We start from the raw sequence: 13,960 nt of genomic DNA, 5'->3' as shown, positions 1-13,960 counted from the left end.
TTCTGATCATTCAGCTCCCATTTATAAGTGAGAGCATGTGGTGTTTGGTCTTCTGTTCATGCATTAGTTTGCTGAGGATAACGGTTTCCAGCTCCATCCATGTCCCTGCAAAGGATATGATCTCATTCCCTTTTATACCATGTATTCCATGATGTATATGTGCCACATTTTCTTTATCCAGTCTATCATTGATGGGCATTCAGGTTGATTCCACGTCTTTGCTATTGTGAATAGTACTGCGAAGAACATGCGTGTGCATGTATCTTTATATAGAATGATTTCTATTCCTTTGGATATATACCCAGATCTTCAGAAGCTTGGACTCTGTGCCTAATTTTCTTTTTTAAGAGGATGATTTTCTTCAAGGTTCTGAGTGAAAACTATTGTTAAATTTCAGTACTATAGTTATACTTGAAGTAGGCACTCAGTGGAAAGTTGATGATCTTTTGATCCAAGTTCTATATCTTTAAAGTGGACGTAATTATTACTACAGAGGGGATTGGAAACGTAGACTAAAAGGTAGCACAAAATACACACGTTTTTATGTTATATCTTTGACTGGCTTAAGTAGCATGAAGTCAGTTAAATGAATTATTTTTGGTTCTTTTAAAAAAAAAATCACTGTATTCTTGAATGACTGCTTTTTCTATATTTATCCATAACATAACATTCTTTCTATTTAGGAAATTTACAGGAAAAAATTTTTTAATTTATTGAGATGTATTTGATAATTAAAGATTGTATATATTTGAGGTATACAATTTGATGATTCAATGTGCACAGATATTGTAAAATAATTACTTCAAACGAATTAGCATATTTATTACCTCAGATAGTTACCACTTTTCTGTGTCCGTGGTGAGAACACTTGAGATCTGTCCTCTTAATGAATTTCAGGTATACACTAGAATATTGTTAAATATAATCACATTGTCGTACATTAGATTTCCAGAACTTAACCATCTGTGTGGCTGAAACTTTGTACCCCTTGACCAAAATCTCCCCATTTCCCCCCGCCCCAGCCCTGGTAAGCACCTTCTACTCTATCAGTGTGAGTTCAACTATTTTAGGTTCCATGTATAAGTGAGATGATAAAATATTTGTTTTTCTGTGTCTGGCTTACTTCACTTAGCATCCTCCAGGATGCTTAGTGTCCTCCAGGTCAATCCATGTTGTTACAAATGGAAGGATTTTCTTGTTTAAGGCTGAATAATATTCCATTGTGTGTCTGTTTGTGTATGTGTGTACATTTAGGTGTGTTTTTAGTATCTTGATTATTGTGACTAATGCCAAAATGAAGTCTTTAAGAAACTAATTTCATTTCCTTTGGATATATACACTAAAGTGGAGTTGCTGGATCATAAGATAGTTCTGTTTTTAATATTTTAAGAAACCTCCATCCTGGAAATGGTTTTTAAAGCTATTGAAAAAGTTAATGGCATCTTTCTTCAGAAGCTTTCTATCTACACATAGGAAGAGGATTAAGGGAAGGCAGGTAAAAGAAAAATTTCTGGCTCAAATCCCAGAGTAATTCAGCTGTTTTTTAATTGAAAAATTAAAGTTTATTTTATTTATTTATTTATTTATTATTATACTTTAAGTTTTAGGGTACATGTGCACAATGTGCAGGTTAGTTACATATGTATACATGTGCCATGCTGGTGTGCTGCACCCACTAACTCGTCATCTAGCATTAGGTATATTGGTATCTTTGTAAATTAAATTGGTACCATAGGTTTGTTTAGTTAGGACCTAAATTTTTTTTTTTTTTTTTATACTTTAAGTTTTAGGGTACATGTGCACATTGTGCAGGTTAGTTACATAGGTATACATGTGCCATGCTGGTGCGCTGCACCCACTAACTCGTCATCTAGCATTAGGTATATCTCCCAATGCTATCCCTCCCCCCTCCCCCCACCCCACCACAGTCCCCAGAGTGTGATATTCCCCTTCCTGTGTCCATGTGATCTCATCGTTCAATTCCCACCTATAAGTGAGAATATGCGGTGTTTGGTTTTTTGTTCTTGCTATAGTTTACTGAGAATGATGATTTCCAATTTCATCCATGTCCCTACAAATGACATGAACTCATCATTTTTTATGGCTGCATAGTATTCCATGGTGTATATGTGCCACATTTTCTTAATCCAGTCTATCATTGTTGGACATTTGGGTTGGTTCCAAGTCTTTGCTATTGTGAATAATGCCGCAATAAACATACGTGTGCATGTGTCTTTATAGCAGCATGATTTATAGTCCTTTGGGTATATACCCAGTAATGGGATGGCTGGGTCAAATGGTATTTCTAGTTCTAGATCCCTGAGGAATCACCACACTGACTTCCACAATGGTTGAACTAGTTTACAGTCCCACCAACAGTGTAAAAGTGTTCCTATTTCTCCACATCCTGTCCAGCACCTGTTGTTTCCTGACTTTTTAATGATTGCCATTCTAACTGGTGTGAGATGGTATCTCATTGTGGTTTTGATTTGCATTTCTCTGATGGCCAGTGAAGATGAGCATTTTTTCATGTGTTTTTTGGCTGCATAAATGTCTTCTTTTGAGAAGTGTCTGTTCATGTCCTTCGCCCACTTTTTGATGGGGTTGTTTGTTTTTTTCTTGTAAATTTGTTTGAGTTCATTGTAGATTCTGGATATTAGCCCTTTGTCAGATGAGTAGGTTGCAAAAATTTTCTCCCATTTTGTAGGTTGCCTGATCACTCTGATGGTAGTTTCTTTTGCTGTGCAGAAGCTCTTTAGTTTAGTTAGATCCCATTTGTCAATTTTGGCTTTTGTTGCCATTGCTTTTGGTGTTTTGGACATGAAGTCCTTGCCCACGCCTATGTCCTGAATGGTAATGCCTAGGTTTTCTTCTAGGGTTTTTATGGTTTTAGGTCTAACGTTTAAATCTTTTATCCATCTTGAATTAATTTTTGTATAAGGTGTAAGGAAGGGATCCAGTTTCAGCTTTCTACATATGGCTAGCCAGTTTTCCCAGCACCATTTATTAAATTGGGAATCCTTTCCCCATTGCTTGTTTTTCTCAGGTTTGTCAAAGATCAGATAGTTGTAGATATGCGGCGTTATTTCTGAGGGCTCTGTTCTGTTCCATTGATCTATATTTCTGTTTTGGTACCAGTACCATGCTGTTTTGGTTACTGTAGCCTTGTAGTATAGTTTGAAGTCAGGTAGTGTGATGCCTCCAGCTTTGTTCTTTTGGCTTAGGATTGACTTGGCAATGCGGGCTCTTTTTTGGTTCCATATAAACTTTAAAGTAGTTTTTTCCAATTCTGTGAAGAAAGTCATTGGTAGCTTGATGGGGATGGCATTGAATCTGTAAATTACCTTGGGCAGTATGGCCATTTTCACGATATTGATTCTTCCTACCCATGAGCATGGAATGTTCTTCCATTTGTTTGTATCCTCTTTTATTTCCTTGAGCAGCGGTTTGTAGTTCTCCTTGAAGAGGTCCTTCACATCCCTTGTAAGTTGGATTCCTAGGTATTTTATTCTGTTTGAAGCAATTGTGAATGGGAGTTCACTCATGATTTGGCTCTCTGTTTGTCTGTTGTTGGTGTATAAGAATGCTTGTGATTTTTGTACATTGATTTTGTATCTTGAGACTTTGCTGAAGTTGCTTATCAGCTTAAGGAGATTTTGGGCTGAGACAATGGGGTTTTCTAGATATACAATCATGTCGTCTGCAAACAGGGACAATTTGACTTCCTCTTTTCCTAATTGAATACCCTTTATTTCCTTCTCCTGCCTAATTGCCCTGGCCAGAACTTCCAACACTATGTTGAATAGGAGTGGTGAGAGAGGGCATCCCTGTCTTGTGCCAGTTTTCAAAGGGAATGCTTCCAGTTTTTGCCCATTCAGTATGATATTGGCTGTGGGTTTGTCATAGATAGCTCTTATTATTTTGAAATACGTCCCATCAATACCTAATTTATTGAGAGTTTTTAGCATGAAGGGTTGTTGAATTTTGTCAAAGGCTTTTTCTGCATCTATTGAGATAATCATGTGGTTTTTGTCTTTGGCTCTGTTTATATGCTGGATTACATTTATTGATTTGCGTATATTGAACCAGCCTTGCATCCCAGGGATGAAGCCCACTTGATCATGGTGGATAAGCTTTTTGATGTGCTGCTGGATTCGGTTTGCCAGTATTTTATTGAGGATTTTTGCATCAATGTTCATCAAGGATATTGGTCTAAAATTCTCTTTTTTGGTTGTGTCTCTGCCCGGCTTTGGTATCAGAATGATGCTGGCCTCATAAAATGAGTTAGGGAGGATTCCCTCTTTTTCTATTGATTGGAATAGTTTCAGAAGGAATGGTACCAGTTCCTCCTTGTACCTCTGGTAGAATTCGGCTGTGAATCCATCTGGTCCTGGACTTTTTTTGGTTGGTAAGCTATTGATTATTGCCACAATTTCAGCTCCTGTTATTGGTCTATTCAGAGATTCAACTTCTTCCTGGTTTAGTCTTGGGAGAGTGTATGTGTCGAGGAATGTATCCATTTCTTCTAGATTTTCTAGTTTATTTGCGTAGAGGTGTTTGTAGTATTCTCTGATGGTAGTTTGTATTTCTGTGGGATCGGTGGTGATATCCCATTTATCATTTTTTATTGTGTCTATTTGATTCTTCTCTCTTTTTTTCTTTATTAGTCTTGCTAGCAGTCTATCAATTTTGTTGATCCTTTCAAAAAACCAGCTCCTGGATTCATTGATTTTTGGAAGGGTTTTTTGTGTCTCTATTTCCTTCAGTTCTGCTCTGATTTTAGTTATTTCTTGCCTTCTGCTAGCTTTTGAATGTGTTTGCTCTTGCTTTTCTAGTTCTTTTAATTGTGATGTTAGGGTGTCAATTTTGGATCTTTCCTGCTTTCTCTTGTGGGCATTTAGTGCTATAAATTTCCCTCTACACACTGCTTTGAATGCGTCCCAGAGATTCTGGTATGTTGTGTCTTTGTTCTTGTTGGTTTCAAAGAACATCTTTATTTCTGCCTTCATTTCGTTATGTACCCAGTAGTCATTCAGGAGCAGGTTGTTCAGTTTCTATGTAGTTGAGCGGCTTTGAGTGAGATTCTTAATCCTGAGTTCTAGTTTGATTGCACTGTGGTCTGAGAGATAGTTTGTTATAATTTCTGTTCTTTTACATTTGCTGAGGAGAGCTTTACTTCCAACTATGTGGTCAATTTTGGAATAGGTGTGGTGTGGTGCTGAAAAAAATGTATATTCTGTTGATTTGGGGTGGAGAGTTCTGTAGATGTCTATTAGGTCCACTTGGTGCAGAGCTGAGTTCAATTCCTGGGTATCCTTGTTGACTTTCAGTCTTGTTGATCTGTCTAATGTTGACAGTGGGGTGTTAAAGTCTCCCATTATTAATGTGTGGGAGTCTAAGTCTCTTTGTAGGTCACTCAGGACTTGCTTTATGAATCTGGGTGCTCCTGTATTGGGTGCATATATATTTAGGATAGTTAGCTCTTGTTGAATTGATCCCTTTACCATTATGTAATAGCCTTCTTTGTCTCTTTTGATCTTTGTTGGTTTAAAGTCTATTTTATCAGAGACTAGGATTGCAACCCCTGCCTTTTTTTGTTTTCCATTTGCTTGGTAGATCTTCCTCCATCCTTTTATTTTGAGCCTGTGTGTGTCTCTGCACGTGAGATGGGTTTCCTGAATACAGCACACTGATGGGTCTTGACTCTTTATCCAATTTGCCAGTCTGTGTCTTTTAATTGGAGAATTTAGTCCATTTAAAGTTAATATTGTTATGTGTGAATTTGATCCTGTCATTATGATGTTAGCTGGTTATTTTGCTCGTTAGTTGATGCAGTTTCTTCCTAGTCTTGATGGTCTTTACATTTTGGCATGATTTTGCAGTGGCTGGTACTGGTTGTTCCTTTCCATGTTTAGCGCTTCCTTCAGGAGCTCTTTTAGGGCAGGCCTGTTGGTGACAAAATCTCTCAGCATTTGGTTGTCTGTAAAGTATTTTATTTCTCCTTCACTTATGAAGCTTAGTTTGGCTGGATATGAAATTCTGGGTTGAAGATTCTTTTCCTTAAGAATGTTGAATATTGGCCCCCACTCTCTTCTGGCTTGTAGGGTTTCTGCCGAGAGATCTGCTGTTAGTCTGATGGGCTTCCCTTTGAGGGTAACCCGACCTTTCTCTCTGGCTGCCCTTAACATTTTTTCCTTCATTTCAACTTTGGTGAATCTGACAATTATGTGTCTTGGAGTTGCTCTTCTCGAGGAGTATCTTTGTGGCGTTCTCTGTATTTCCTGAATCTGAACGTTGGCTTGCCTTGCTAGATTGGGGAAGTTCTCCTGGATAATATCCTGCAGAGTGTTTTTCAACTTGGTTCCATTCTCCCCATCACTTTCAGGTACACCAATCAGATGTAGAGTTGCTCTTTTCACATAGTCCCATATTTCTTGGAGGCTTTGCTCATTTCTTTTTATTCTTTTTTCTCTAAACTTCCCTTCTCGCTTCATTTCATTCATTTCATCTTCCATTGCTGATACCCTTTCTTCCAGTTGATCGCATCGGCTCCTGAGGCTTCTGCATTCTTCACGTAGATCTCGAGCCTTGATTTTCAGCTCCATCAGCTCCTTTAAGCACTTCTCTGTATTGGTTATTCTAGTTATACATTCTTCTAAATTTTTTTCAAAGTTTTCCACTTCTTTGCCTTTGGTTTGAATGTCCTCCCATAGCTCAGAGTAATTTGATCGTCTGAAGCCTTCTTCTCTCAGCTCGTCAAAGTCATTCTCCATCCAGCTTTGTTCCGTTGCTGGTGAGGAACTGCGTTCCTTTGGAGGAGGAGAGGTGCTCTGCTTTTTAGAGTTTCCAGTTTTTCTGTTCTGTTTTTTCCCCATCTTTGTGGTTTTTTCTACTTTTGGTCTTTGATGATGGTGATGTACAGATGGGTTTTTGGTGTGGATGTCCTTTCTGTTTGTTAGTTTTCCTTCTAACAGACAGGACCCTCAGCTGCAGGTCTGTTGGAATACCCTGCCGTGTGAGGTGTCAGTGTGCCCCTGCTGGGGGGTGCCTCCCAGTTAGGCTGCTCGGGGGTCCGGGGTCAGGGACCCACTTGAGGAGGCAGTCTGCCCGTTCTCAGATCTCCAGCTGCGTGCTGGGAGAACCACTGCTCTCTTCAAAGCTGTCAGACAGGGACATTTAAGTCTGCAGAGGTTACTGCTGTCTTTTTGTTTGTCTGTGCCCTGCCCCCAGAGGTGGAGCCTACAGAGGCAGGCAGGCCTCCTTGAGCTGTGGTGGGCTCCACCCAGTTCGAGCTTCCCGGCTGCTTTGTTTACCTCAGCAAGCCCGGGCAATGGCGGGCGCCCCTCCCCCAGCCTCGCTGCCGCCTTGCAGTTTGATCTGAGACTGCTGTGCTAGCAACCAGCGAGACTCCGTGGGCGTAGGACCCTCCGAGCCAGGTGCGGGATGTAATCTCCTGGTGCACCGTTTTTTACGCCGGTCTGAAAAACACAATATTCGGGTGGGAGTGACCCGATTTTCCAGGTGCGTCCGTCACCCCTTTCTTTGCCTCGGAAAGGGAACTCCCTGACCCCTCGCGCTTCCCGAGTGAGGCAATGCCTCGCCCTGCTTCGGCTCGCGCACGGTGCGCGCACCCACTGACCTGCGCCCACTGTCTGGCACTCCCTAGTGAGATGAACCCGGTACCTCAGATGGAAATGCAGAAATCACCCGTCTTCTGCGTCGCTCACGCTGGGAGCTGTAGACCAGAGCTGTTCCTGTTCCGCCATCTTGGCTCCTCCCCCCAGGACCTAAATATGAGGGTAATAGTCATTTCAAATATTTTTTAAGTTGTGTTTTTCTTATATTTCATGTATCATAGATGTAAAATCACAAACATCCTCTTGTCTGGCTTGAATGCATACACAGTATTTTATTATTTCTCCTTTTTTTTTTTTTTTGAGACAGAGTCTCACTCTGTCATCTAGGCTGGAATGCAGTGGCACGATCTCAGTCCCTGCAACCTCTGCCTCTTGGGCTCAAGCAGTTCTTGTGCCTCAGCCTCCTGAGTAGCTGGGATTACAGATGTGTACCACCATGCCTGGCTAATTTTTGTATTTTTAATAGAGACGGGGTTTTGCCATGTTGGCCAGACTGGTCTCAAACTCCTGGCCTCATGTGATCTGCCCACCTTGGCCTCCCAAAGTGCTGGGATTACAGGCATGAGCCACTGCACCTGGCAGGTATTTAATTATTTCTTATAAAAACCTGATATTGGTGCCCAGGAAATAAAATGTGGTAAGCTTTAAAATTGGGGCTGTTTGTACCTTTAAATCTGTGTTTGGTACTTTTGAATGCTTTTTTCTTTCTTTTCTTTGTTTGCACCTGCTGTGTTTAAAGAAACCATTGTAGTATTTTAGGTGCATATATTTTCTGTTGTACAGTAGCAGAGAGATATTATATCTTTGCTTGATATAAGGAAGACCTTTCTGAAGGGTCTTTGTTCCCATCTCCCATCTTCCTCTCTCCCAGAAATTACAGAATTCCTTCCTTTCTCCTGTAGCTAGAATGTGGCTATCTAGTCATAACTTGACTAGGGTTCACTGCAGTTTCTTTATCTATTCAATAAACTTTTAAAAAATGGTTTATATGTTTTTAATCATTTTTTAAATAGGTAAAACACTCTCAAAATTCACAATTCAAACTGTACAAAAGAGCATACAGTGTAAGTGTCCCTAACTCTGTTCCCAGCCATCCAGTTTCCCTCTTCAGAGGTAGCCAGTGCTATCTCACATGTACCTTCCAGACAGATGTTTATGTATGTGTAAGCAAGTGTATGTGTGTACTTATTTTCCTTTTTTACATAAATGGCAGCTTTCTACATAACACTATTCTGTACTCTGCCTTTTTCACTGAGTAATTTATGTTGGAGGTCATTTCGTATCAGTCCATAAAGACCATCCTCATACTTTTATGCTGTTGCATAGTAGTCCGTTGCAGGATATCCTGTTATTAATCAGTTTCCTCCTAATAGACATTTGATCTATTCCTTATTTTTTGTTACTATAAGTAGTAATGACTAATTGTAAATAACCTTGCATATGAATAATTGTGCATGTGTGTGAGCAGTAAGCATATCTACAGAAGAGATTCCTAAAGATAAATTCCTGGGTTAAAGGACACATACGTTTATAATTTTCCGTAGTATTGGCAATTACTCTGTATAGTATTTCTACCAGTTTATATTCCCACTAAAGGGAGGTTTTGCTGTGGCAATATGTGTTATATATAACAGAGCCAGCTGAGTATTAGAAAATCCCTATAGAAGTATATCCTAACAAAACCTTTCAGAAAATCTCGGTATACCCTCTTATTCTTCTACCAATTGTTATTACTTTTATCAACCCTCGCAAAAAGAACTCATATCCATATTACGTAAAAATAGCTTCCTTCTTCTCATACAAACTAGCAATAATGTGATCAGAAACATTTTAACATTATTCTTAGTAGTGACTAAAAGCATGAAGATTGAGATCATGACAGGTGTGGAAGGAGGAGGAGGATTCTAAGTATATTTATGAGAGATAGAAAGTGTGCAGTCAATGACAGGAAGTTTTTAAACCACATACGGCTAAGGCAGTGCGTGTATATCATGATTTTATTTTGTTCTTGTTCAAGCAACTACTTTGTGGTTTCAGTGAGTCAGTGATGCAAGTAGGTTTATAAAAGACTTTCTTAAAGCTGCATGTTGTTATAGAAGAACTTTGTGAAAATACCTTCTCCATCTTTTTCTGTGCACGCCTACATGTGTGTTCTGCATGTTTACATCCTGATATGCAATTACTTGTTTATTCTAAGACATTCCATTATTTTTCTTACTATGGTTGTTATATTAACATCTTCATATTTCTGTGGTCCATGATAAAAAGCCAAAAATGTTTATGCACATTTTATATACATTTAAAAAAAATAAAACTAGCCATCTTCTTACTATTACTAAACAAGGTATTGCCATGAAAACATGGAAAGGGAAATGGACTATGAACTGTTCTCTCTTGTTTACTTAACAGAGATTCTATTTGTTCATACTCCATGTGAACAAGATTAGAGTCCTTCTTTATTGTTCCTTATAATCTATGCTACGATTAGACATCTATTCAAAGCCTATCAAATCACATGGCTCTATATTAGAAACGATAATTCATTAAATATGGATTCTAGCATCAGAGCCTTCTATCTCTCTGACTCTTGATTTATAAAATATGTGCATTTACAAAGTACGGTGTTATAAATCAATTTATCAAAGTCACTGGATAAAAATATTGTTACTTTTATTCAGATCTCTTTTAAAACTATAATATTTTGATATTTGCTGTTTACTTGTTTGAAGGTCTGTTTTCATGTGATTTTCTGATGCTAAAGGCCATTCCAAAATAGATTCCAAAATAGTTTTTAATTGGAATAAATATGCAATCTCTTAAAGATAGCTACTTTGAAGGCTAATATTCAGTTTGCATTTGTGAGTTCTGATGGAATTCTTATAAACTTCAGATGTCTCTTTTATTAAAATATATATGTAAAATAATTTGCATTCAGTCTTTATAATGTATATTCAATCATAATGTTTATTTTACCAACATTTATTCTTCTAAGAAATAGCGTGCCTTCAAAAAAGAAAAACTGTTAAATATCTGAAAAAAAAACTGTTTCATTTGAAACAGTTTCACCTATCTGTTATAATTGTATATAGCGTCAGGTAAGAAATAAATTTTAGGAATGGGGTGAATATACAGTGATTCCTGGTCCCACTAGCCGTTTATTTGTAGCCCTGAACAAGTTATATCAACAACAGTGACTCAGATTCTAAAAATAAAGATGGCCACACCACAACTATCTAATGAAGTTATTTTATATGTGGTTAACTTGATGCCCTGAACCTCCCAGATGAAAAATAGGATACTGGCATGTCTAATATGGGTAATACCATAGGACTTATAATCTGAGTATGTGAATTAAAGACCTGGCTCCACTACTTATCTGTGCATGCTTGGTTAAGTTAGTTAACCCATCCAAGCCTCTGTCTCCTCATACATAAAATGGACATAGTAGTAGGACTTACCTCCCAGGGCTGTGGTTATAGAGGTTTTGTAAGAATTAAATGACATCATCCATGTAAAGCATATAGCAGAATGCCTGGCACATAGATGCCCTTAGTGAATTTTTGCTGTTGTTGTGATTCTTTTGGGAGCAGTCATAGTAACATATTCTCATATGTTGTTATGTTCTTTCATATTGCATTGTCTTATGAATAGATTCTGGAAACCAAAATGGAGGAAATGATGATAAGACTAAGAATGCTGAGAGGAACTATTTAAATGTTTTACCTGGTAAGTATTTCTTTTTATTTTAAATTACTGTTTTCTTATACCAAAAGATGTTTTATAATGCACACCATAGGAATTTATGTTTTAAATCTATGATTTTAGTATATGTCATTATATCACTTTGAAACAACACTTTGTACCTATATAATACACTTTCACGGACGTTTTCCAGTGTTAATTATTTCGTTGGTTTGTTTTGAGACGAAGCCTCGTTCTGTCGCCCAGGCTGGAGCACAGTGGTGCGATCTCAGTTCACTGCAACCTCTGCCACCCGGGTTCAAGCGATTCTCCTGCCTCAGCCTCCTGAGTAGCTGGGACTACAGGCCCACGCCACCACACCCGGCTACTTTTTTTGTATTTTTTGTAGAGATGGTATTTCACCATGTTGGCCAGGCTGGTCTTGAACTCCTGACCTCAAGTGATCCACCTGCTTCAGCCTCCCAAGGTACTGGGATTACAAGCGTGAGCCACCATGCCCGGCCAAAAAATTATTAATATTATACTAGTACTCACTTTTTTCTAGATCCATAAAAGAAAAATTGCTCAAGAAGTTGCATAAGTTTTATCATTGTTTGCTATTGCAAATTTTCTCTTATACACTATTTCTTAGTTTCTTGAGAAATAAACCAAAAAATAAGTTTTACTCTGAAATATAAACTATACACTTCTCAGCCTTATAGCTAAAATCAAGTGATATATGAACAGTAGTGCACAGAGATAGAAACAGTTGAACTTAAATATAAAGAAAATGGATCATCTCATTTATTTTATTTTCATTTCCCCTTACGTTTTTCTGCTTTCCATTTTTTTCCTTTATTATTCTTGAATATGTTGTTTAACAACTGAAAATTCAGTCTCTCAATCCTCTTTCTGATTGAATTCACTCTGATGACCCTTAGTGTTTGTATCACAGAGCATAACAAGGACTATTTGTACACTTTATAAAATTTTTTAACTAAGTGGTACATTTTACAGTTTCAGAAATAGCCATCTCTTGATGGTTTTTTATTCTCCTTTAAGGTAATTTTCTCACATTTTCTTCCCCAGATCTTTGACATGTAGATCACATTAACCTACACACGAAACCACTGTCACTCAGTCGGAACACATTACATTTAATCTAAACCAATATTATACCCATTTCTGGTATTCATCTTGTCAGGCCCCGTCTGTTAGCCTGTGGTCATCAGCCTCGAGATTTCCTCCCACCTTCAGTTATCCCATCTTAGTGGATAATGTTAGAATCACCACATGCTGTTTCCTCCACTGTGGGGAACAGGAAACCATCCTCCTCTTCATCTAAAAATACCTTCAGTGAAGGATCTATTGTATTTCTCTTCATGGATCCACAATTTAAATCGTCCAGATTTTGTGGCTTTCTTTAAATTTGCCAATCTTATTACTACTCTGGAAGAACTAATGTCTGGTTTTTTTTTAAACATAACTCTTTGTTGCTATATGTGTTTCCTTCCTTAGTCTTTTTTGGAAAAAGCCTATAGGTTGTTTAACAACTGGAAGTTCAGTCTCTCAATCCTGTTTCTGATTGAATTCACTCTGCTGACCCTTAGTAGTGTTTGTATCACAGAACATAACAAGGACTCTCTCTGTATTACAACCAAATCAGGAGGATATATCATAAGTCTGAGTTAGAAAAGGAATATTAAAGTATTCAGTTAGAGATAATAGCATCTTAATTTCCATTTAAAGTATACCTACACAACCAGGATGTTTACAGTAGATAAAAAAAATCTAAATCAAAAATTAATTTAATTTTTAAATTGCAAAGAAAAACAGTTTCGTTTATATACTTGTAAGCCAGTCATAGTTTACTTAATAATGATCTAAGTATTTACAGTTTATGTCATCTAATTCTCATAATAACCTTGTAAGGAAAGCAATCAGCATTATTTTTCCCATCTCATACACTAAGTAACAGAGGATCAATAAGTTGAATTGATTTGCCCAAGATCACTCAGCCAATGTGCTAGAAATCACATCTTCTTAACATCCAATCTAGTCCTTTTTCTACTATATCATGTTAATTTGATTACTACTGCCAGCCCCATGGCCCCCATTTTATTAATGGGTAAAATTAGGCCAAGAAACAAGTCATTTAAGGTCAAAGAAAGCAGTGCCAATTTGGGGATTAGGAACACCTGACTTGTTCACTAAGTCATCCTGCTACACTCCTGGATCATGGCCCGTATCTCAAGCTATGACTTCCATCATCTGAATTATCAGTAGCAGTTTAGAAGGTAATACACTTCACTGGGCCAGAAGGATATTGTCTTATCATATAGTCCACTGAGTTTCTGATAAGCAGTCTGTGTCTTTTGTTGCCTTCCTAGAAAATTATAACTAAACTATTCCTCACGAATTTTCTTTTTTACTTTCACTTTATCCAGTTTATTGTGATATATCTGTTGCTGTCCTTTCTTTAATTTCCTTCTCTGTTTATCTAATTCCTTTATCTTGTTCAAGTTAAAATAAAAAATAGAAAGACCTTTGCCTGGGACCTGTCAGAGGCATCTGTGGATACAGCTGATGCACAGCGGCAACTAGAAATGTTAACCATAGGGCTAAAGTATATTAAGTATTTT

The 13,960-nt window shown here is 37.8% G+C and overlaps 1 protein-coding gene across 3 annotated transcripts in view; it reads left to right on the top strand.

The window, feature by feature from the left end:
- The window catches only part of FERRY3 (FERRY endosomal RAB5 effector complex subunit 3), a 60,180-nt gene that overhangs the window by 31,277 nt on the left and 14,943 nt on the right, over nt 1-13,960 (top strand). For all 3 annotated transcript variants that reach the window (XM_055095269.2, XM_003820337.6, XM_024931230.4), the window contains one exon: nt 11,289-11,363. In XM_055095269.2, coding sequence (XP_054951244.1) covers nt 11,289-11,363 — 75 coding nt within the window. The remainder of the gene's footprint in view (nt 1-11,288; nt 11,364-13,960) is intronic.

This window comes from Pan paniscus, chromosome 10, assembly GCF_029289425.2.
Source record: "Pan paniscus chromosome 10, NHGRI_mPanPan1-v2.0_pri, whole genome shotgun sequence".
NCBI lineage: Eukaryota > Metazoa > Chordata > Mammalia > Primates > Hominidae > Pan > Pan paniscus.
This window is presented reverse-complemented; position numbering and strand designations above follow the sequence as displayed.